The 26,590-nt window shown below is 32.8% G+C and overlaps 2 protein-coding genes and 1 long non-coding RNA gene across 4 annotated transcripts; 1 reads left to right on the top strand and 2 right to left on the bottom strand.

Moving 5' to 3' along the window:
* Positions 1-99: 99 nt before the first annotated feature.
* On the bottom strand, positions 100-9,704 carry LOC106673454 (40S ribosomal protein S9). 2 transcript variants are annotated; one of them, XM_014405585.2, is made up of 5 exons: positions 9,595-9,704; positions 7,098-7,326; positions 6,428-6,546; positions 1,235-1,302; positions 100-333 (listed from the first exon to the last, which is right to left on the bottom strand). In XM_014405585.2, exons 2-5 carry the CDS (start codon positions 7,318-7,320, stop codon positions 162-164), a joined length of 582 nt encoding a protein of 193 aa, XP_014261071.1. In that variant the 5' UTR covers positions 7,321-7,326; positions 9,595-9,704; the 3' UTR covers positions 100-161. The 2 variants fall into 2 exon arrangements, with proteins under 2 accessions (XP_014261071.1, XP_024084922.1); XM_024229154.1 differs by lacking the exon at positions 100-333 and adding an exon at positions 450-612.
* On the top strand, positions 9,354-13,131 carry LOC106673456. Its single transcript, XR_001341392.2, has 2 exons — positions 9,354-9,804; positions 12,761-13,131. It is a non-coding gene; the product is annotated as an uncharacterized LOC106673456 (long non-coding RNA).
* On the bottom strand, positions 12,947-24,445 carry LOC106673452 (putative pre-mRNA-splicing factor ATP-dependent RNA helicase PRP1). Its single transcript, XM_014405584.2, has 13 exons — positions 24,221-24,445; positions 20,011-20,130; positions 19,806-19,946; positions 19,557-19,733; positions 19,296-19,497; positions 18,789-18,965; positions 16,433-16,800; positions 16,222-16,367; positions 15,415-15,606; positions 14,246-14,368; positions 13,990-14,180; positions 13,601-13,763; positions 12,947-13,531 (listed from the first exon to the last, which is right to left on the bottom strand). Exons 1-13 carry the CDS (start codon positions 24,271-24,273, stop codon positions 13,404-13,406), a joined length of 2,181 nt encoding a protein of 726 aa, XP_014261070.1. The 5' UTR covers positions 24,274-24,445; the 3' UTR covers positions 12,947-13,403.
* Between the last annotated feature and the right edge of the window lie 2,145 nt (positions 24,446-26,590).

Here is a 26,590-nt window from a genome sequence, read left to right as displayed (position 1 = left end):
AGGATTCATTATTGTGCCACAGCAATTCCACTGACTTGCAGATGAAATGTTTAATTTTGAAAAGGGAAGTGCGTATGTATATAAAAAAAAATCAAATAATTATGAGCAATGAAAAACTAGAACAATTTAATCTGATTTATTTATTGGAAATAAAACAAGATTTAATCTTCATCTTCATCGGCTGCTGCTGCTGTGGTTCCTTTGCGAGCATTCTTCCTCTTAACACGTCCTGGGCGACCACCGCCAAATGAAGACTTCAGAGAGAAGTCAATATGCTTCTGTGAGTCCAAGCGGACAATAAAGCTAGGTATATTTACCACTTGTTTACGCACCCTGAAATTTACAAAATGGATAAATTTAACTTTTTACTAACTTTAGTAAAAGGACGCACTTAAAAAATTACCTTAAGTTATTAGTTTGCAAATTTTTATATAATATTGGGAAAATAATATATTCTAACCAAGGTAGGTTTTCCAAATAGCTTAATTATACCATAGAATTTCAAAATCCGATGATCCTGTTTGTGGATTAGTCCATAATTCGACTTAACAAAAATTCTCTCAGGCATAAGGTAATGGTAAAACATTGACCTCATTGGCCTTTATGAAATATCTATCAATAAACAACATTTTAAAAGGTAAATCTTTTAAAATACCTACTTTAAAATTGATAAATTACTATTATAATGAAACTGAAAATAGTGGATGGATCTAACAATTAACTAAATTAACTTTATTATATTCATCAAGTTTAAGCAATAAGTAATAATTACAATTAATTAAGGTTTTTAGTTGAGATAAAAAAGTCAATGGCACGAGCAGGATTCGGAAAAAAAAGTGGGGTTGAGATGGGAAGTTAGTGTCTGAGTGGATCGAGGTCACGATAGCTCAAGTGGTAGAGCAGCGCATATCTAGCCGAAGATCGTGGGTTCGAATCCCGCTCGTGCCATTGACTTTTTTTATCTCAACTAAAAACCTTAATTAATTGTAATATATTAATTGGTCAAGCGGACCACGAAATTAGTGAATTTAATAAATAATAATGATTACTCGTGATATTTACAAATTGTTTAAAAAATTCCCAAGCCTCATTAAAACAAGTTGAGGGTAGTATAAGTTTGAGAGTGTATCATTAATTTGGTTTTAATTGATTGCATATTTTAAAAACACTATTATCAAACCAATCCATCATAAATTAAAATTTTAAATAAATATAATAAAATGAATCTTATTACCTAATATGTCTCTGTCTGATAAGGACTCTGGCATGATGTATTGATTTGGCCAAACCAAGTTTAAAAACCTGAAAAACAACATTTTTTTACCAAAGACGAACTGACACTAAATGTTCTAACATATAAAATGAGAGCATTGTTTCAGTAAATACATGCATATTAATTAATTGGAATTTCAATTTTCACCCTGCCAGAGGGCAATTCTTTTTAAATTAATTAATCTCAACATTAATGACCACCTGCAGGGTACTTTCAATAGATCAAGGTAACTATAAAAATAAAAATATAGAATTATAACTTTAAATACAACATTACAGTCCTTGGCAATGTTGAAACTGAATCGGCCTACAAAGGAAATTTAACATTTTTGTAAACATATTTAAGATTATTTTGCACTGATGATGACCTTAAAATAGGTAGAAAGTTTGTTAGTAACAATTGAATTTGCTTTCTCATCGAGAGAATTTGTGATTAAATATTGAAATTAAAGAAAAAAAAAGGAGATAAAAAGAAATATAAAATATGTACAATTGTAATGCCTCCTTCATGGTTCCTACAAATCTCCTCTCTCATACTTGTCATGTTTTACATGGAATAAAATATTTTGTTTTATTGTTATTATTATTAATTTTTTAAGGGTGTTTTAACGGCTAAGGTCATTTCCTAACATCCCAAACCTATCTTAGTTTAGCTATATCCCTTCTGAGTGCTATAAAGCTCGGACTCCAAACATTCACTCGTAAACGAATTTATCCTATTACCATCCAAGCTTTAATTTATCCTTTTAAAATTCTTAATTTGGAAGGCCAAATGTATGCAAAAATCCCATTTTAAATTACATATAAAATTTATTTTATTTTTTATTAGAATTCTGAATTTTTGTTCCATAATTTGAATATTTCCTGTAGGCTTGTATGGCTAATAATAATAATTATTCCACAGCAGTTCCCACAGATCAAATTCAAACTACATTAGATACATTCAATAGCTTTCACCCACGCCTACAATTTACACATGACATCGAAAACAACAAAACAATACCATTTTTAGATACACTTGTAATAAAACAACCAGATGGCACATTAATCACAGATTGGTACCAAAAACCAAGAAACACAGATCGCTACCTCAACTTTAAATCTCACCATACTCTTCATACAATAATAAACACGGCCAAAGGGTTACTTCACAGAATGATTACCCTGAGCCATGAATCATTTCACCACAAGAACATAAAGATATACAAACAGATCCTCCATAACAATCTCTACCCTAAGCACATAATTAACAGAATAATCAACAACTACAACACAACACTAACACATTCCACTATTACTAATAATACTACATTAAGTATATCAAATACAAACAAACAAGCATACATTTCCATACCATTTATTCAAGGCCTATCACACAAATTAAACACATTTCTCTCGTCCGATAACTTCAAAATAGCTTTCAAAAATTATAAAACAATCCAAACACTTTTTTCCAAAGTTAAAGATCCCACACCAATAACAAATAAATCTGACCTAATCTACAAGATCACCTGTTTAAACTGTCCGGCAACTTACATCGGTCTTACATCTCAATATCTGGACAAGAGAGTAAAGCAACATATCTATGATTGTAAAAAACCCAAGCAAAATCCTACAGCATTCGCTACCCACCACTTTGAACACCAACACAATTTTGACTTCAAAAATCCAAAAATATTACGTACAGAACAAAACAAATATAAACGTAATTTTTTAGAAATGGTTTATATCAACAGAGATAAACTCAGCATCAATTACAGAACAGATACATGTAAACTCAGTCGCATCTACGCCAATATCATTAACCAAATACAATATAGATAGCATACATATATCATTACATTACATTCCACACATCAAATACTTTTCACATAGTCTAATTTTCCAACAATTTAGCTTTCCTTTTCCTATTTATCCCCTTTCTATATAATCCTGAAAGGACAATCTGGCCGAACTATTACCAACACATTGTCCCCCTTTGTCGGCTTTTTTCACTTCAAAGAAGCCGACGCCTTACACAAAATTGTCTTTTATATACCGACTTCCTTCCCCACCCCTTCAACACCAAACATATATAAACATAAAACAGCAAAATCTCACTGGCACTCTCAACACGACACGCAAGGATGGTACAATTACACAGAAGACAAACACTTTGAGTGAGTAGAAATACTTTGTTTGAATATAAAATATATTTTGCATTGTATAAATTCACTTTTCCACATCCTAAATGTAATTGTTAAATGTAAACATTGTTTGTAAATCCCAGGCCCTGAAGATGATCTCAATAAAAGATCGAAACGTTGGCACGATAAAGAAAATGTTTTTCTGAAACCTACATCACACCCGACCGCATCTCACGATATCTGAATAACTATCCATTAACGGTCACTATCTCTACACAATAATAATAATGGAGTCAGACTAGCAACAGTCTCAGCATGAGTTAGGCTCATCCTTATCCTCTTATTCGTCCATTCAAATATGATAAATAAACTAATTCTACATAACAATAATAAGAAACAAAACACAATAACACTTCTTTTTCTTTATCATTTTTTCAAGGGAGCTATCTTTATTATTTAAATTGCGATTTTGGGCATTACAGTTTATTACCCCGCAATTTGTATTTTGGTTGTTTATTTTTATAGTTACCAGTTTTTATAATTTTTTGCAAAGGTTGAGAAGAAAAATTAGTGTCACGAGCAGGACAGACTGCTATGAAAGAAATTCGTACACTAAAAAATACACTAAAATGAAATAAGCAGACGGGGTTTCCAAACGAGAAACAACAGTTAACAAGGTCAGTCAATTGCCACTACAGATCCAAAGGAGCAACTCAGTAACGTAATATCAAAACAGCGTGACACAAAAGTTATGCTGTAAAACTCAGCGGTATAATAACAAAACAATGTAAACCAAGGATCTACTGCATCGTAATTTTTATTTGAAAAATAAATGAATAATTTTTTTTAAATCATATTACCCACTATATTCCACAGAAGGAGACAACCAAAAATAAACTTTCGTAAAAATCAAAAAAATATTTTTTATTTATTTACATGAATCTAATCATGAATGAATTTACATGACACTAATCTGCCCACTTTCCCTCTTCACTTGTTTTCACTTAAAATGTCCAGTGTTCCATTAACGATAATAAGATAACAATATTACCAAGTTATGATAATCTTTTATGACCATAAAATTTTGTTTTTATATATAAAAAGAATATGTCTGTGTTTTAACAATCAACATTATTTTCAAAAATGATATGTAACCATGATCAGATACACTAAAATTCATACTAAAAGTTAGTGTAGCAATGTCAGGTATTACTTTTCGCCTCAGATAATATGATACAATTATTGCAAACAAAGGACAACCTGTGGCGATTAAAATCCTAGCTGTTTAGCTATAACATGTAATCTTAATCTTTCCAACATTAAACAAAATATTTAAACTTGGACAATGGTGATGCTTTATTGAAGAACTCTACTGGTCTCTATTCATCCATACACATTGGAGGTAACGTTTTTCTCTCTCTATTAAAATTACATTTCTGGCAAATTTCGATTCATAATTCGAATTACTTAAACAAGAGGGGTTGGTTATCTGAATTAGCCCAAAAGTGCATGCATTTAAATAAAGAGAAAAAGTGTCATCACCAATGTGTATGGATGAATAGTAACCAGTAAAGAAAATAAACCAATAATTCATCAAAATATTTATTAAGCGATTGCCTCTTATCTCTCATCATTTAGTATGTTCTGCCACTGCTCTTCCGTTGAAAATTTGCAGGACAGAACCTAATTGGCATTTTTCCTAGATAATTTGTTTTTGGCTTTCGGTTAACCCATTATAAGAAAAGTAGAACCAGTGAGTTAGTGAAACTTATTACTAAACTATCACTATGTAGCAAATAAGTATAAATAAAATAATTTAAAATATATAAATAATATATATAAATATATTAATAATNAAATAATAATTATTTATAATTAATAATTAGGTTTATTTATAATAGACCAGCGAATAAATGTTATTTTTTTCCTTTAATTTTATTTCAACTTATTCCAAAAACAGTTAAAAAATTTCCATTTTAACTTTTCCATCTATTACTCAACCTTCCCGCTTATATTTAAACTTTTTTTACATGTATTACAATAAATAAAAGGAGATATTGAATTTAAAGAGTTGCAGTTGTTTGTTTTTTACTGTTAAAACTAAGTGGCCACAATGGTTAATGTAGTCGACAAAAGAAATGTTAAGTCGTGGACAGTGAGGTTAGTAAAGCTTTGATAATTTTTCTGAGGAAAATTAGAAGGATTGGATGCGCTGATATGGAAATGGCAAAATCCCTCAGTTTCACTCTGCATGTCCAAATTGGTCATGGTAAAGTCTAAAAGAAGCCTTTGAAGTTGTGCAAATATCTTCTGTTAAGTTGTTGACCCTTATTTTGTAGTATAAGAAAAGTGAAGGACAAGCCCCCCCCCCCAATATAAAAGTACACTGAGTATATGTTTTTCTTTCAGTCTTGTCACCACATTTTGCACATCTTCGATAAGTTCAAAGTATTCTTCTTGTAGGATGGAAATAACTTAGACAGGATTTGAGTTAAAGGACAAAATTATGGTATTGTCTGAATAGGCGAAGGCACTGGCATGTTTTGGTAGTTCAACAATATAAATGATGAACAGAATGGGTCCAAGAATATTGAATTTAAACTAAAAAACTCCCTTGTGGGACGCCAGCTAGCATCATTCTGACTTCAGAGCACTCATTGCCGCACCTCATTTACATGGAAATTAAAATAGAAAAAGTTTAATATTAAATGAAGATTTTTAAATATTTTGGAATAGGTTTTACTTCTATTTAAAAGTAAAACAGCTAGGTATGATAAAAACTCCTTTAAATTTTATTATTACATGTAAACAATAAATGTAAACAAATATTTTAATTGTATTGGGTTGTCCGGAAAATAATGCAGGATTTTAAGTTTTCATTAAAAAAAATCTATATAAAATATTCTGTTTACGTTTACAGGATNTGGGAAATTATTTTGATTAAAGAACATTGCTTTAAAGTAACTAGTTTCTTTTTTTTTGTTTAATACCAAAATCCTGCATTATTTTCCGGACAACCCAATATTTACCTGAGTTTGAAGCCGACGCTCCAAGAAATCTTCAATCTTGAGACCAAGAACATAATCGAGCTTCATCCTGCTTTCATCCAAGACGCCAATACGAACCAACCTCCTCAACAAAGCATTGCCTACAAGTATAAACCAAAATTTTTGCTGTTATCCTAGTGGATGGCTTGTCTTCCAATACAAGCAATGGAATGGTGCTGGGTAGAATTTTTCATCCAGAAAAAATAAAATAACTGTGGTTCGTCACCTTTTTATCTTTGTACACTATGTTTCAGAACATTTTGCTAATTTTCCAAATTGCCTGATAATTACGAAATACAATATTTTTATAGGATTTCCAAAATGCACTCTAAAGGTAGTCATTCTAAAAACATTAATGCATTATAACATTAACATAACCTTGCATTGTAACACTCAACCACTCACAATCTTATAAGAAATGTATTGTTTCACACTGATTCTAAAAATTTACAATCTTTCTCCATTTTTTTTTTTTTGGGGGGGGGGGACCCGTGATCCTATAAAAACAAAATAAGAATGGTGTATTACGTAGTTTTCAGACCTATGAAAAGGTATAAAAAGGTGACAAAACATAATTCTTTTCTGGCAAAAAATCCCTACAACATAGCTCATAAAATTAAAAACAAAAATATTTCTTTGGATGCAAATTGACCTTCAAAAAGCCTCTTAGGATCTTTCTCATCAAGAGTGAGAAGTTCTCGAGCAGCTTTTCGGATTTTCGCCAAAGTGTATTTCACTCTCCACACCTCACGCTTGTTCCTCAGTCCATAATCCCCTATAATTCTTAACTCTTGTTCAAGGCGAGCTTTCTCATAAGGTCGCCGTGGAGTTACATAGGTTTTAGAGTGAACAGACGGTACCCGTCTATTAACCATATTTCACTGCAACAAAATGGTTTTACTTTATTATCAAATGCTACACAATATACACTTGGTCTGTCTATCCTTATGGTTAACAACATTTTGAACAGTGATAATAGGCAAAAAGAAATGATCACCAACTTAACCTTTTTACCACACATACAAAATGAATGCATGTGCACAGGCAGGGATTTATATTGTAATAAATTTATATAATTAATATAAATAAAACAACCTATAATTAGATCAAGTTTGTCTGATAGCTTTAAACAGTAACAACATCGCCAAAAAATGTTTTTAATCTGATCAAGGTTTGAATTAAGGGTATATTTTATGAAATTGTGGTCTTTTTTTCTCTCAAATGTATTAATTATTTCTAATTGGCTTTCCAAATTCTATACCAATTTATCATTAAAATTATCAAAATGTAAATCATAGTCAATAATTCCCTAATTTCGTGGTCCACTTGACCAATTAAATCATTACAATTAATTAAGGTTTTTAGTTGAGATGAAAAAAAGGTTAATGGCACAAGCGGGATTCGAACCCACGATCTTCGGCTAGATACGTCGCTGCTCTACCACTTGAGCTATCGTGACCTCGATCCACTCGGACATCAACTCCCTATCTCAAACTCATAAGGTGGGGTTATTAATTAAAAACCTTAATTAATTATAGTCAATAATTTCTTTATTACATGTTTTTGTACATTACCGAACTAGGATCATTTTATTGCATTCTTATATCCTATATGATGATTTATATTGATGTAAATTTTAATATTTCCAATATTGTTGCACATCCATAGAATTGTGGATTGGACCAATAATTAATTAATTATTAACAACGGCTAATAAAAACTTTCGCATCTCTTGAAACCTCGGTTGATTTTAGGGTCATAATTAATTATGCTGAATATTTCACAATTTTGTAATAAACGATGAAGTTATTTGCAGCAAAAATGTAAATGTTTACAAAATGCACATGTCAATATCATTTTAGAAAGCTGGTTGAATGTAAAACTGAGGTTAGCAATCGTTTGAAAATCACCAATGTGCTCATTGAAGATTAAACTTGCAAGTTCTATCCAGAAGGTGTTTTGAAGGTAAACGTTACGCCATAAAAAAACACTTGCTTGGTATTTAAAATCTCTTTGAAATTGCCCACATGCACACACACCAATCATTCCATTGTACTGGCTCTTTCTTTCATAAAATTAGCATCAAATTCTCAGATCCAATGTAATTATACATAACCATAATAAGTTGGGTTTGGGGCATGCAAAGTTGTATTATTATTTATTATGGTTGTAGTCACCCATAACAACCAAGAGAACATTACCTGCATAAGTTAGTCGATAAATCTACAAAACATACATGGTACAGGAACAGCAAATAAATCAAACTGAGAAAAATTGGCCTGTGAGGGAATATTCGCCATTGAATCAACATCTTGAATTTAAGTTAAAAATTTTTTCAGCTAGTGAAAACCTATATTTGATTCGCAAAGGAGCAAAATGTAAGAAAGTTTATTTTCAGTAAATTCGGACGTATGTGATCTATTTATGAGTTTTTATTGTTGAATGTGTTATCTTCTAAGCACTTGTGGAAATTTAAAAAAAAATTAAAATTTTAACAGAAATGTTATATTTGTACATTTTTGTCCTATTTTCCAAGTTTATGGAATTGCGACCAATAATTAGTTTTTAAGCAACAATCATTTCCAATGCCGGACACTTCAGGAGAAATTTTAAAATACGAGCAGAAAGGCGTAACAGTATTTCGGAGTAATGTTCATTGTGATCTATCTTTTTTACACGACCACTTCGGCCGGAAAAATTCTATTGGCTAAAAATTGGAAACCAAAACTGAAATACAATAATGCGGCGGTTCAAATACTGATACGTACTTTTCTTTTCCAAGAAATAAATTGTCTGACTTTTTCCTCGGGAACTCTGCTAATACATTATCAAAATATAAACGTTAATTTATTCAATCACTTGATGCAAAAAAATTAACTGGGGAGGAAGGTCTAAAATCAAATATATAACTTTTTTTTTAGAAAGGTACAGAAACAAGACACAATAAGTAATAATAATATAAAACAATTGATTAATAATATGAATAAGTAGGGTTACATAAAGCCTATAGCCACGTGGTGAACGACTAAGCAAACGTTCGTACTAAATCACAAGTAAAAAAATACCAAAATATCATGCGATGCTGCTTTATTATTGTAATTGTTTAATTGTTAAATTAAAAACGAAAGAATAATATGCACAATACTTACCAGATTAATATTTAGTACTTTTTTCCCCGATTCAGACCCAGTACGGGTTAAATGGTCGACACTGGGATCCGCACAGAGAAATGGGCAGGACACGTTTACTCGGAGAAAATACACAGTTCACTGCTAACTCGATCGGTCTTCAACATTACAAATCAATTTTCATCTATTTCGTTTAAACCTTTACAGTTTATTAAAATTACAACAACAAATGTAAGTAATAAATTATCAATTTTTCCAACAAAAAGTAAAAAAACTGAAAAATCTTTTCGAAGTTAACTTCGTTCAAACCTTATGATTTTTTGAGGACGCCTGAAAAACTGCCTCATCAAAATAAAATTAACTGGAGTTGTTTGATAAACCCCAGTATCATATCTTGATCCAGTGTTTTTATTTCGGGTGTTAAAAAGTAACTTTTAACAATCAATTTTTCCGAGAGTCTACCCACCTCATGGGCTGTAAACGGGGGTTAATCATTAATGGGCCTACTGTCTTGCATTAATGCCTATCAAAAAATTAGCCTATAATTAATGAGATACTAGCAATACGCAAACTCTGCCTTACATGCCTTGGGACACCCCTATTCAGATGATCCCAACGTGCAGGAGGTCCTGGCGTCACTGGGCCTCCAACTGCAGGGAAGGAGCGTTTATGTCGACTGGGACTGTGGGTTCCCGGGCAAGTAAATATTAAGGGAAACCATTTGGCAGACTAAGCTGTAAAAGAAGCAGCCATTACAGGCCTTCAAATCAGGAACGTCCCAAAGGGTGATATGACTGCAGTTTACAAGGGTAAAGTCAAGTTAAGGGTCAATGGAAACAGGTCTGGACTCTGTAGATATATGAACTACTTCGTTCAGGAATAGTTGAAGGAAAGATGAAAGGCACGGTTGAGTATTGGACACTGTAGGGTCATTTGCCGGAATTACAAATACCGAGTAATGCTCCAGTTGGATATGAATTCCTACGAGCCATAGGACTAAGGGTCATTTGATGCAAGAGGCACCTCCAATATGTGGAGTGCAATCAGATCATCACAATCAGATATATACTTATGTCATAAACATTACGTACAACCAGTAGACTGTTGTCTTGCCTATAAGCATCCAAGAAATACTAGGCAATAACCATGATAGTATATGTAATTGGTTTAATTTTCTCAAATCAACAAAATATGAGCTTCTCAGTTTGTCTCGTTTGTCCTCTTTTTTGGGTAATAAAATATATTAAAAGGAAGAAGGAGGGGAAAATAAATAAATAAGTGGATAAATAAATAAAAGGAGTAAATATACTAGAATATATCCCGTGTCCTGCACGTTTGGGTCAGGCATCCGCAAGGAGATAGTCATTGGGACAATCATGACCCTTGGTGGTTGCTGGAAAAAAAAAAAAAATGGGCCTTGGTGTTCCCAACAGTTGCCTAGGTTGGTGAGATTTACAAATACTGAGTAATGCTTTAGTTGGATATGAACTACATAAACCTGCGAACTTTTAGATCCCTACTTCTCGTGGGAACCTAATGAGTATACCAATGAAAAAAATAGAAGCACAACCAACTTGTAGTGCGGGTAGTAGTGCCCCAGGTAAAGGCAGGAGTGCCCCCTGTGATGGCAAGATGCGCCTACACACTAAACAACCAAGCCCACTCATTCTACAACAACCACACTTTAGCATATACAGTGTGCTGAGCTGATGGCAATCAGAAGGGCATTAGAAGGATTAAAAACAATTGACAATAATTGCATTTTTTTTATGACTTATAGCGCCCTTCAATCTTTTCAAGACCCTTACTCAAAAAATTCTATCACCCAGAAAATATGGGAATCTATTGCCAATTTAGCCACAGGAGTGCATAAACTGGTAGACAGTACACAAACTCCAACACAATCTATAAGAAACCCCAGATTTAATACAATCCCAAGTCATCCTTTGTCTTCTTTATTCCCTGTATATCAATTACCATGATGAAAAAGTATTAAAAATTTAATAAAAGTATGGATGTGTTAAACTAAGACAGTCTGCTTGTACAACTCTATTTGAGATCGATTTCGGGGGCATCTGCCTCCCCTCACCTCGTTTTTAGCCATATTTAGCCAAAGGTGTGGGTTCAAATCCCGCTCGTGACCCTGACTTTTTTTATCTCAACCAAGACCTTACATAAAAAGAATAATTATTACAAAGAAGTAACTTGGTCAATTGACCACTAAAACATAAATGGATTAAGGGTTAATATGAATTTTTAAACAATCTTACTTAAATGTTACATATATTTACATATAATATTAAATGATTGTACATAATAAAAATAATGAAAAAGTAGAAATAGATAAACCGTAAGTGAACATTGTTATGCATTATTAAAAAATTGTAAGAAGCTCTTTTTGTTTCAATGTGTTCTGGTGTCCTTTGTCTAAATGATTTTCCAGTGCTAGAGAAACACACTTCACTGAACAAACTAGAGAAAAATAAAAGAAACTTTAGACTGCAAGGAAGCAAACAAAACATGGAAGTTTAGAGGAACATTGCAAAGAAAAAGTTCTAATTATTAAAAGCAAAAGCAGATCCATTTCAATTTATAGTATACTCTCTCCCTTGTTACGAAAAATATTTTGAAATACCGAGTGTATCAAAATGCAGCATTTTTTCGATTTACCAAAATGACCTACTGAGGAGTTTATATTTTCATTAAATTCAAACAATCGTTTTGAATTGACCAGTCCATTGATATCCATCATCAACAATATACACAGGAACGTGTTAAATTTCTTTATATATATATATATTTTTTTTTTTTTAACTTTTCAATATAGAAATGTAATTTAAAAAATGTTTTGATCATTTAATTCATCCTAGAAATTTTATTATGTTCTTTCAAATTTGGCCAAACAGTCCATATTGATATGGTATTTTAGAGGATACATAAGATCTTTATTGAAAGTACTTATTTTGCCTCGGATATAAAATCAAATTGCTGTTTTTGAAAATTATACCAAAAAATAATTGAGACCAGAAGATTTATTTAAAACTCTTCAATTTTAATTCAATTCTCTTTTTGAGTTCTATATTTTCCCGATTTATGGCTATTAATTTTAAATTTGTCTTAATGTCCACTCCATGTATGCAATATTTTTTTCGCTTTAACCAACTTAAGAGTAACATTTTGTTCACAGCATGTCAGAAAGGTCGCAATACACAGCATCGTTATTTCCGGATTAATCATCAAAGAGTAGCATAAGAAAACAAACTTCACTTCAGTTTCTATTGTTAAAGAATAAGAACAATGATGTCAGAAAACTGTATTAGATGTATTGTATTTGCAGAGGTTAACAATCATCATTAGAAGATAAAACCAAATGTAATGAATAAATCATTTATTTGATACAACATTTGTTGAAAGGAATTGTTCACATTGGGACTGGCCTTGTGTAAAATTGGTATTGGAATGATTTAAAATAAATATCATTGTTTTAACCACTATTTCATGTACATGTCAATATATATATTTCTATGTTACAATTTCCAATAAACATTACATTAAATAGATGAATTATTATGAGAAACAAACGACTATACACCATTTAATAGCTTACTGTGCCTGGGTGAATGATAACAAAAATCAAAGTTGTAAAACATTTTACAAACAAATTGAAATATAATTGTATACTTATAAATTAAAAATTAATTTTTAGGTTTGTCATTTATCCCGCACATTATACCTCACACAGGTGAACTAACGTTAAAGCTGAGGAAAGATTCAGGTATCTAAGTCCTTAAGAAATAAAAATAAATCCTGTTTTCCAAACTGTCAGTTCTTTAAAATTCCTCTTGGTACTGCCTGGAATCCAGTCTCTTCTGCAGTGCTTCTAGCTGTCTCTTGGCCTCACACTGTGGGAAATTCTGGAGGTCATAATACTGGGGCGCCAACTTCAAAAGCCATTCAGCTGTAAAATTATCATAATTATCAATTCATAGAATTTCCTCTTAAAATATAAAAAAATTTCAGATCTCACGTTTTACATCTGTGACTGTTCGAATATAATTTTTGGTAGTGAGTACAAATTCATTGTAAACAACCCAATCTGGTTTATGATCAAGGCAAGTTGAAGGATGCAATTGCACAACTTGATTGTCTTTGATTGTCAAGTAGTGTCCTGTTTTTTCTAAATGTGCAACCTGTTGAAAACAGTAATTATCACTTCATCCAGAATCATACAAGTTTAACTTCTTATGTTGTGAATTAACTATAATTGTGTAAATTGCAAAATTAGCAGAAGAGCAAATATATCTATATAAAATAATGATAAGAAAATATAGAAATAAGAATACTAAACCTGGTGATGAATATAAATGAAAAATGATTGTGGTCACTAAATACCACATAAAAATGAAAAATACTGACCTGCATAAAAAAGCCAGTTACTAAAGATTTCCTAATGTTGACATAGTAATCCTTGGAATTGAATTCAGTAGATGTTCTCTTCAGACCAAATCTGTCCATGATTCTTGCAAGTTGTTGCCTCACATTATCCCCACTTTTGAGGGACCTATAGTTAACAAAGTTGTCATAGCACCATTGTGGATCCTCAGTATCTGAACGCAAACACAAATTCAATTGAAGATATTGGAAAAGAATGGAGAAAGAGAAAAACACATACTTTGTTTAAAGGCGTGGTACACGTTGAGCAGAGTAAGGTGGTCACCATCAATATGAGCAAATCTCATTTTTGCATCGTCGGCTGCTTTCTTCGCTTCATTTGGCCTCACAAAGCACTGAGGGACTAAACACAGTGGACAGGCGAGTGGGAATACCACCATGCCGCACATTTAGTTTTCCCAATTGAACCTACACAACCTAACCTACTTAGAATCCTGCTCAACCCTGGCTCATATTTTAATTTTTAATGCTACCATTTATGAGTGAGTATATGTCTATTATAAGAAATTTTTTATCAGAAAATAAACATGAATTGCAAATATTTATATGACTTTTTACTTATAGCTTTTTTTATTTATAAAATAACTCAAATTTTCCTATCTCAATAGTTTGCTAATAAAACAATGTTACAAGTGAGAATAATCTATTTTAACTTTCTATAAACAAAAACTGAACTTTTTTAAACTTATTCTTTATTTTTTTTTAATTTAAGTTAATTGAACAGGGGCCCCAGTAGTCAAGTGGTTAGCGTAATGGACTCCTGGCTTGTAGACCCAGCAATCATGGGTTTAATTCCCACTGCTATCCCTAGAATTTTATACTCTCCCCTCCGTTTAAAATATATGATTGTTCATAAAGCCTTGGAAATAAAGCCATAAAGCATATAAAAAATAAAATTACAAATTTTTCTTATCTTGACATAACTGATTTACCATTAAAATGGAATTTTCGAAGTAAGAATAACCTATTTTAACTTCACATTATGAAATGTTCAATGTGGTTTAACACCCTTGCGTTAATAAAACTGACATGGCAATAAGGGTAATGCAAGACTTGTAACATAGCGTAAATTTTCCGGAATATATTTATTTGTTGCCCATATATTTATTAAACAAGTAAAAACATTTACTAAAAGAACTGATAAAAAATTCCTAAATTGTATTTTTTAAAAGCTACATAAAACAAAAATTACTAATTGAGCCAAGTTTTAAGTAAGAATGATTTGTTGGAGCAAGATTCTGTAAAGCCACAATCTAGTGGCTTGTATTCATTTCACCTGATTTTTTTAATATAGTGAAACCAGAAGAACAATTAAAATAGACAATGAAGAAAAATTTCAACTATGTTGTCAGAACAACATAGTCATGCTGATTCCAGCATTATTTATACCTGATAGCATTGCTGTAATTGACAGTATTTCATTGGAGCAGTTCAATTGGCAACTGGTTATGAGCAATTTGGCCAGTTGTGGATCCAAAGGGAATTCAGCCATTACTGCACCCAAATGTGTAAGGTTCCCATCATCATCCAGGGCTGCCAAGTAGTTAAGAAGTTCCAACGCTCTCATTAACGTCTCAGGAGCTAGGATTATTAATAAAATTTAAACTAACATAATTATTGTCTGCTAATATGAAATGACAGTTTTCAAATTTTACATAAAATTTATATATTATTTTCACTTTTGTTTTCATCCTTCCCCCCCTCTATTGATATTTTTATTTCATAATTATTTTTAAGACATTCTTGAAGGTGAGTAAAATAATAACTTTACTATTTTATTTCTGAAAAGTTTATAATAAATTTAAAAAATCGTAAAACCAGCATTTCATATGGCTGCCAATTTTTATTTATTTATTTAATGGTTTTCATTTATATATACTTAAATTTCCAGAAATAAACTGCTTTGAAGCATCACAATAAAATAGTAAAGTTACTACTCAACCCAACAATACAAAATTTATTATTTCTTTTTTTTCGTGTTTCTTATTTACTAAATTCCTTTAGTTCTTGTCATTATTTTTCTAAACGCTTACAAATAAAAAGCATTCATTACTGCCAGCAATAGAGCGAGGATTAGATTAATTTAGACTAAAATTTTGATGTTGAAAATTTGCCTTATATTTATAATTATCAAATTATGTAATAATTTGATATTACAAATTAGGCAAGTAACAGAAATAGAGAAAAGGCACATACCAGGGGGATCCATAAAATCAAAGTGGACCAAGTCATCAATCCCAAGTTTTTTAAGTTGAAGCACAACTGATCCTAAATTAGACCTCAAGATTTCTGGATAAGTGTTATCCTGCATTTCATTTTTATATGCTTTCTCAGTATAAAGTCTAAAATAATTTATTATCATTAGTATTATTTTTTCGTTTTTAAGTCCGTAAATGTTTTCATTTACCTGAAACATTTTCCAGGTCTCGTACGACCAGCTCGACCAGCACGTTGCTGTGCAGATGCTTTGCTGATTGGTGAAACCAGCAGAGATTCAACCCTGATTCTAGGGTTATAAACTTTCTGTTTTGCAAAACCAGGGTCTATCACAAATACAACTCCATCAATGGTGAGGGATGTTTCAGCAATATTGGTAGAAACAACAACTTTGCGTCCAATAGCCCCATTAGGCTTGTTAGGGGGTGCTGGCTCAAAAATTCTTTGTTGCAGGTTAGGTGGGAGTGTAGAGTAAAGTGGGATACATTTCAGTTCACCCACTTCAGGTCCCAAGTTATCAATCTCTCGTTTGATTCTTTTACATGCTTCTTCAATTTCCTTTAATAAAAAAATATCATCTGAATTATTTACATTATGTATATATACAGTTTTGAACAGTTCAAAATACTTGTAATAAAAATGCATAACTTTTGATTTAAAATGCACAAAACATTACTTATAGAAATGATAAATGGTGGAGTGAGTATGTTGTTAAATCTTTATAAAAAGATAGTTCCTATTCATAGTTAGTTGTTTTCAACGTCCGGATTTCAAGTTACAGCTCATCTTCAGTTGAAGGAATTTACAACCACGTCTCTCGACATGAATTGTAAAAGTGAACCTGCTGATCCTCCGCCAATATGACGTTCCAATGGGAAGCTGGTTTTTAATGCCACTCAATTTTGAATGTGCAAAAAGCAGAAATTATAATACATCTAAATATTATACTAATAATACTGTAAGAAAACAATTATAAATTAGTGAACATGGAGATAAATGCATTAATAATATAATAGATTTTGATTTACCTCCTAATTTATATATGCATCTAAACAATACTAATCATACAACTTAATCAAATTAATTAATTATTTTTTATAAGTTAATTTTAACATTAAATTACTGATATATTATTTTTATTAATTAATAAATAAAAACATAAATTAATCACAAATTTATAACTATTTTCTTACAATATTTATTAATCTAATATTTAGTTGGGTTATAATTCCCACTTTTGGCTGTTCAAAATTGAGCAGCATTAAAACCCAGCTTCCCATGGGAACGTCGCATTGGCGGAGGATCGGCAGGTTCACTTTTACAATTCGTGTCGAGAGACGTGGTTGTAAATTCCTTCAACCTGATGATGAGTTATAAGCTTGAAATCCAGATCGTTGAAAATGACTAACTGTGAGTAGAAACTTTTTATGAAGAATTAACATTACTCACTGTCGTCAGCAGTGATATGATCACGGCTCCTCACACGCATGACATGGCAGGGGAGAGAAGAAAGAGATTGTACTAGAAGTGTATGTGATATGGATAGATAAGCCTTCTCTGAGAATTTGAGATTGTTTAAGAAAGACAAAGAGCCAGTAAGCTCATAGTTATTATTTCAGTACAATGGGTGATTTGGTTAATTGGTGTTAAGGTGGCGATGGTACAGGATTTAGAAACTTAGAAAAATATCATTAATTAAAAGTTTTTAGTAGTAAAAGATGGTAGCAAAGTATATTTTGTGGGCAGATTTTTTAAAAATATGGAACAAACAACCAATTTTTTTAAATTATTTATTTACTTTTTTTTGTATAACTCATTTAATACGGACTCCCATGAACCCTCATCAGTGACAACTTTCTCAAAAGATTTTACATCCTTCCAGGCTTGGGAAAGTTGTTGCTGATAAAAGGATTTGGAGGAGTCCAAAAAACCGACCACAGATTACAAGAACAACAACTTTAGTATAATTATTTAAAAAATAAATAAATAAATGTACGAAGTTATTGGTAAAAAGTCTGTTTTAATTTTTTGTTTGTTTCCTTTTCTTTTAATTTTGTATTTATGCAGGAGGCCTCCCCACACTCAGTTCATTTTATTTAAATACCACCCAGAGCTACTTCGAAAAAGGGAAATTTTGTTTAAATGTTTGTTGCAAGTGTTCCTCACAAGTGAATCATGCTCTGCCCTACATTCAGTTGTGATAAGCCAAGGAAACAAAAAAAAAAAAAAAACCTTGCCAAGACCTTTTAATTAATAATATTTTTAATCCTATTATAGTTAACTTTTCTAAATCTTATACCGTACCATCACCACCTATCACCAATAACCTGAATCACCCAATGTACAGAAATAACTAGCAGCTTACCGAGTCATTCTGAAACAATATCAAATTCCTGTAGAGGTCCAATCTATTAGCCATATCGCACACACACGGTACAACCTTTTTCCACTCTCTCCCCTACCACAATGTCATTGGGAGCAGAGAGCAACCACATCTGTCACTCCTGATGACATTATACAAAGATGGAATATATTATATATTTTACCTCTTGCCCAGTCAAAAATAATAAAACATCTCCAGCTATTTCCTCACACATGTGTATCTGTATGACAGTCCTTATTGCTGCTTCTAAATAATCTCTCTCTGGCTCTGGAGTGTAATAAATTTCAACAGGATGAGTCCTACCAGGAACATTCATGAGAGGTGCATTGTCGAAATATTGCTTAAAAAACACACACACGTATATATAAACACATATAATCAAATAAATATCATTTTAAAACTTTGAAACATTGAATCCAGAGGTTGCTCCACAAAAGAAGTATTTGGGTATAGTTCGCCATTGTGGTACCATTTCGTTTAACTTTTTACCTGATACATCATCTTCAGTGGATTCCAGCATTCCAACCACAACCATATTTTTCCAAACTTTTGATTTTTTTCTGGACCGTTTAAATTATCTTACAAAACTTCTAACAGCATATCTTACATTTGATAGAAAATGAGCAATGATTTTGGGTTCAATGCGCTAAAAATGAGATTACTGAAATACCTGAAATTTTCCTGCATCAAGCGTAGCCGACATTATAACCAATTTCAGGTCAGGCCTTTGTTTGATTATCTCTTTCAGAACACCCATGAGAATGTCAGTGGCTAGAGTCCTTTCGTGGGCCTCATCAAGAAGAATTACTTGATAGTTTTCAAGCATCGGGTCTGACATCCCTTCCCTCAGCAGCATACCATCAGTCATGTACCTGAAAATTTTAAAGTTAGAAAATATTGAACCTGTCATTGGGCTATATTTAAGGCATACTTTAACACAGTTTTTCCTGATGAGCAGTCTTCAAACCTAATGCTATAACCGACCTCCTGCCCAAGTAAAACATCCATTTCTTCAGAAACTCTTTGTGCCACAGACATGGCAGCCACTCTTCTTGGCTGGGTACATGCAACACCTTTTGAGCCAACACAGACTGAATACTCTACACACCTACAGTGAAAGGATAAATAAATTAATAACAAAATAAATCAAAATCAAAACACGACTACCCAAAATATGTACCATTGAGGTATTTGAGTTGTTTTTCCTGAACCTGTCTCTCCAACTAACACAATGCACTGATTTTTATGAAGATAGTTCATAAATGTTTGTCTGTACTCAAAGACAGGCAATTGAATCCTCTTCCGGTAAAATTCATGGTACCTGAAATATTCTTGTTAAACAAATTCAAAAACTAAATATTTTTAACAATTCCAAGTAAAGTTACCGAGGTGTGAATGGCAACCCTGTAAAAGGGTTACGGCTGGTTTGGAGTTTTGGTTGAACTGAAGATGATTTCGTTGAAGAAGAAGAAGACGAGGAAGAAGAACTACTGCCAGAGGAATGACTAAAACCAAACACACATTATGAAATACAGTTCATAGAGAAGCAATGTATTAAGAATGAAATGCATATACAATTTATATATTTATTTATGCATGGATTCAGTGAAGAGAGAAAGAAAAAGTATATAAAAATATAAGCCATCACTGGTGAATCCTATTGCATGACAAAGGCTGACCTTATGTTTCAGAGTGTGAACTAACTATAAGAATGATTATGTGTACAAAAACCATTCAATAGTTGAGAATAATTCTATCCACAAACTATTTTTGACTACAAAATCCTATAACTCACTCTTTCTTCTGATATGTGCTCTACACTTTTTTTTCTTAAATAATTGTAAAGGGGGAAAACTTGTCAATACATTGGAGATGAAAAAGCTTCTTCAAATTTGGTATTATTTTTTTAAAATTGATTACTTTAATTCTAATTTTCCAGTATTCAATATTCCAAGCAAGCTGTTTCAACAGATAGGTGAATTCAAAATAAATGAACCCAATACTTTAAGAGCATTGCAAATTTCTAGCTATATTCCATTAGGGGAGAAAAACCTTTATAAATCTGGCCTACAATATTTAATAACTGCATTGGAGGTGGAGACAGAGATTTATATTGTGCATTCTTACAACGTCTGATTTCATCCCTTGAACCAGAAATTATGATCTACATAAATATCATATGAAATGGTTTTAAATTAAAAACATTTTTCACTTGCGCATTTCAAAAGCTACAACAAAAACATAATGCAAGCAAAGCTTCTTAACTTGACATTCAGATGGCTTCCTTTGGGGAGGGGAAAAGTCGCTAACTCAAGTTTGTGGCAAACCATATGACAATCCAAAGCAAATGCATGCAAATCATCGCCAAACTAATTTTCGCCTAACCCATCTCGGTCAATTGTTTTCAGGATACAGTCTGTCTCCTGTGAACTGAAGCACCATTATTTACATCCAACGAGGTCAAAACCGCTATATATATATATTTTTTTTTAAATCCCCACCAAAAAAACTCCAGGCCAAGACCTCATAGTCCAACAGCTCTTGGCAAACTTCCCCATAAAGTTCTTCCTGGGTGTACAACCTACTTCCTACTGAAATGGAAGCACTAAATCATCATTATTGCCAAACCGGTAAAAAGGAAATATGACAAACAGTTACAGATTAACATATCACTATAAAAATCTCCTTATTCTTCTCTCTAAGGTTTTCTAAAGACCCCTACCAAAGCTCATGTTACACTTGGAACCAGTAATCCCCACTCAGCTATTTCAGGTTCAGACTCTTACACCCCTGTCCACATCAAATGCACAGGGTTATTGATGAAATATTAGACATGTGCAAGGAAAAGAAAGTGTCTAGGACTGTTCATAGACACTGAAAAGGCATTTGACAAAGTGTAAGACCCAGGCCTATAATAAAACTGAAGCCTCTCGTTGATTACTCCTTGTACTGCATAGTACAACCTTACCTTATGAATTGAAGATATTCAGTGCGCTATGGAGAAGCCTATTCACAATCTTTCAAAATTAGATCAAGAGTACCTCAATGCTGAGTACTGTGGCCTTTTCTCTACCTTCTCTTTTCAATTGATTTCCCAACAAATATACTTTTAAAAACAGCCCACACAACACTTTTCTGATGATGTCACCATACTGTCAAAACAAGGTACCAGTGAAGAAACCATTCCGTACTAAAAGAATCTCTCCTATCCTTTTTCCCACTTATATCAATGACCTGCCCGACTCCATCCTATCCTGTAAATATCACCTATATGCCGATGACTCCCAAATATACATATCCTTCCACCCTTCCGATCTTCACTCGGCCATTCTCAAGATCCAAAAAGACCTAAACTCCATCAACGAATGGGCCCATAAAAATTCCCCAATCCTCAATCCGTCCAAATCCACCGCCATAATTATCGGGTCCAGGCAACTCCTCAATTCCCTCCTCAACATCCCACCTCTCATGCTAAATAATCATCCCATCTCCTTCTGCTCCTTGGTAAAAAACCTAGGAGTAGTCTTTGACCAAAACCTTTCCTGGCATTATCACATTTCCCAAATTTCCCGTCATTCCATTGCATCCCTCAGCCTGTTTCATCAGTCCTGGTTTCTCTTACCTTTCTCCACCCGCAAACTCCTTGTATCTTCCCTTATACTTCCCTTCTTCGATTATAGCTGTGTGGCATACAGTTGTCTCTTGGAGGGGGAGAAAGCGCGATTGAAGCGTATTATGAATTGTTGTGTAAGATTTGTGTATGGCACCCCATGGGGATCCCGGGTGTCGGGATTGTATTCCCAACTTTCCTGGCTATTTCCATCCTTCCGTGCACAGTATTCCCTAGGTTGCTCGTTGTCCTCCTTACATCATCCAATCCCTCCAATTCAACTCCTCACATCTCACTCGTAAGACCCGCTCATCCCCAATCGACCTTATCCTTCCGCAACATCCAACCCATACCTTCAAAAGATTCTTTCTGATCCGAGGCCCTAAACTCTGGAACTCCCTTCCCCTTTCTATTTGTCACGCTGCCTCCTTTTCCTCCTTTAAATCCCACCTGTATAATCACCTCCTCTCCCTCCAAGCAGAGACCTCACGTTAACATTTGTTATTTAATATTCTCGTAATTTTCTCTTCTGGCCTACCTTACTAGTATACATTGTGCCAAGATTTCTAACTTTTTTTACTTTTAACTTCATAGAAGGAACTTCCTTTATTTATTTCATGTAAATTATTCTTAGGGGACACCAGTCCTAGAATAAAGTTATTTTTCTTCTTCTGAAAGAATTCGTGAAAGTGTCAGCAATTGATGTAAAAGATAGAGAGTAGAAGTGACCCCAACTGTGTCACAAATAGACCAATTCACTAGCATCGCCTCATGTCAAATGAAGCAATTGTGTAGCAGGGAGAACCAGTAACATTTACAATACTCCATTACAGTTCGTGATCCAATTGACCAATTAACTTTTTTCAATTAATTAATCCTTATGAAAGGTATTGGTTGAGATGAAAAAGTTAAAATCACGAGCAGGATTCGAACCCACGACATTCGGCTAAATACACTGCTACTCTACCACTTGAGCTATCGTGACTTCGATCCATTCTGACACGAACTTCCCATCTCAACCTCACCTCTCGAATTTTCCCTCCTTTTTGCCATTTTTCAAATGTCGTGTAATATGATTCTCGGTGACAAATGAAAGGGCCAAGGAGAGCTTTTGTGATTTACAATACAATTATTTACAATACTGTTGCAATATCTAGAGCTTATACCTGGACCAAAAGCAAATACGGGCAACACATATTAAAAACTGAGTCGGCATCTAATGTTCGCACTGAAACATCTCTTCGCCAATAAAACCATCCATTTCATTTACATAACGATCTTAGGTCTATATGGCAATACAGTTGCACCATATGGTCATCGGCATCTGAATCACAAAATAAAAGAGAGCAAACCATTCAGAACCGTTCCTCAGTTAATAACAAACGCTTCATGGCATGTTTGGAACCGAACTATCCTCATTTGCACATCCCTAATGTTAAAACCGTGATCAAGAACCTACAGTCGACACCACCGCTCCATCACCGCAACCGACTGATGCAAGAAATTGCCCAAAGCCGACCAACTCCATGATCAGACAATTGAAAAGACACACTCTGACCTCATACCACCCTAAACTCGTATCTATTACTGTTAAGTAATTAATTATTGGATGCTATTGTTACCAAATGTATTAATCCGATTTAAATGAGGAACGCCGCTGGGCGTTTGCTTTCACATGTTTCAAGTAGTTTTATATTTAGAATAAGATCACGACTATAAGTTCATTGGCTCAATAATGTTTAATAAGCCAGGGAAAACCTAGAAATTATAATTCTGCCTGAGACTTTGTTCCAATATGTAGGTTATGTTATAACGAAGAATCGCCCTAAATTAATTCATATTTAAATTAAACAAAAAGTAAATGACAATTATCTTTGAAACAGAAACTATTAAAATGGTAGGTAATCGGCGTAATGATGTGGTCCTCGTGGTAGAACGTAAAACTGTTCTGGGCGATGGAAAGTATTAACACAAATGACACAAACCTCTTGTTTTTTGTCACGTACGGATCAATGTACTCTATCCGGCTCTTCTTCATGTTGAACTCTTCACGAAGAACTTATTCCTGTCAATGGATTCACTGCTTTAGTAAAGGAAAAGGATAGATTTGTTGGGGGGGAAAAACCTATTGAGAAAAGCGACAAATAATATCCCTGCGGGCCTGCAGAGTACTCTCTATAGTCTACAGTACACACGCAATACACTCTACACTTTAGAATAGTAGTGATGTTCCAGCTTACGTTTGCCTTCTTGACCATCTACACAAACACCACACTTTAACACAAAAGGTGTTTGGGCATTTGAAGCGTTAACAGGGTTAATTTCATATTATTATGAAATAAAAATTTACTCATATTTAGAAGAATATAAGGTCTCGATAAATTACTTTATTCTTACCAGCCTTACCGCGTAAATTCAAAATGCAGCAGACATTTTTATGCTGGCACTTGGAATATTAAGAAAAAGCAGACCCCAAACTAAACTCCTTTAAACAAAAGAATATTTAAAATTTATGCTTATTCTATTAATTTTAATTAAATCAATCGATATACTCTTATTAGTTGGATGAAACAAAATAGAATATACAAACCAAAAATAATAAGAGATTTACTTAAGAATAGTAAGCATGAAGATTGCTCATTTTATAATCAAACTCCTTTTCTTGTCTTTTCTCTATTTTAATCCAGCTGTATTATCTATACCATGGAAAGACATCATCTTGAACCAGAAGTTTGAAATATTATTGTGAGAATGAACCATCGAGGTCACCAGCAAGTGGATATCGCAGAGGCAGTTGGTGTTCTCAGAGCGTGTCAAAAAAATTTTGACTCTCCTCTGTATTTATTTGCTTAACAATAATATCTTTATATCCAATTTAATGCATTATACAATTTATGGATTTTTCACCGAGCTTATATTACACTTTGAGGATGTATCATTCAGATCACACTAATTTACCAATTGACTAGATTTGAGACCTATTGCTGAAGCATATTACAGTCCTCTAAAGGTTTGATTGGTTTAAAAATTTTTAAGTTGTCTACAAAGAGCCTGAACACACAAAAATTAAAACAGTTAGCAAAATCATTTATAAAAATATTGAACGATAATGGCGACAGATGCCTCCCTTGGGGTTTGATTGTGTACCACATTTACAATTACAATTAAATCTCAGTGCATTTAGTGATGATAAATTACTGCTCTTAGCTTGTTTTCATCTAAGTTTCATTTGGTCAGGTACAGGATCATATTTCATCATCCGAAATTTTGTACTATTTTGTATGACTCAGTCTGCTGCAATTTTTATGAGATTTAGTTTCATCATCATGAAAGGTAGTTACATTTCAAAATTAATAAAGGTTATTAATAACGTATGTAATACATATACTTGTGTTTTAAAAATATAAAGGTTTTAAATACACAAAATTTAAAAATATTTACAAGAAAAAAATTAAAATGAATTGAAACAATTTAAACTTTATAGTAAAACTGTCTAATTGATATTAATAATACAATATTTAACACTAAACATACCGAAATTGAATATAAACCTATTTATACCACAACCAGTCAAATGACTGGTGTTTAGATAAGGACTTTGAGAAATATTGATTTTGGTAAGGATGAATATAAACAAAGTAACTTTAAGCTAATAATTATTCAAAAATATATTTTTTCTATTAATTTATCTGTTTTCAAGCTTTAGCTTCACACACTTTTTTAAAATCAGAAGTGATAAATATGAGAATTGCTATGAATTTCTATGCTTTTTTTTCTATTGAAGTCTTTTATAAAAAACAAATTACTTTATTCACCAATAAATAGAATAATGAGAGAAGGAAATAAGATGTGTCCAAATGATTATTTAGAGAAGTAAGATGCTGTCTGGTGTGTGTGTGGGTTTAGGAAAACATTTTCTTTATTGTGCTGTTTCGATCTTTATTGAGATTCACAGCTAAATACTACACATATGTCCAAATATTGACTTTTTTTCATCTAAATGTTAATCCATCAACTAGGGGGCACGCTAGCCTCACCGGTTTAGGCGTTGACACAGTGTTCATCACTGTAAGGTAAATGTCCCGGGTTCGAATACAGCAGCCCTGCATTCAGTTTGAACCCTCTAACTTGTTACCTAAACATAGATTACTTAAAATTTCTGCAGTCGAAGTGATTAATACCAACTTGTCGTGGTTCAAATTCCATGCTCAATTCACAATATAAAAGTAAATGCCCACAATTGTAATCTGGACTTTCCTTTTACTCTTAGACAGAACTTAACAAAAAGAAGGATTTTAAATATTCCATAGATCCACTAGAATTCTGCTACACAAGGAACTTGATCGTTTAAAAGG

The sequence above is a fragment of the Cimex lectularius genome, unplaced genomic scaffold (genome assembly GCF_000648675.2).
Source record: "Cimex lectularius strain Harlan isolate CLEC.00 unplaced genomic scaffold, Clec_2.1 scaffold365, whole genome shotgun sequence".
Lineage (NCBI taxonomy): Eukaryota > Metazoa > Arthropoda > Insecta > Hemiptera > Cimicidae > Cimex > Cimex lectularius.
Note: the sequence above shows the minus strand (reverse complement) of the source record. Positions and strands in the feature narration are given on the sequence as shown.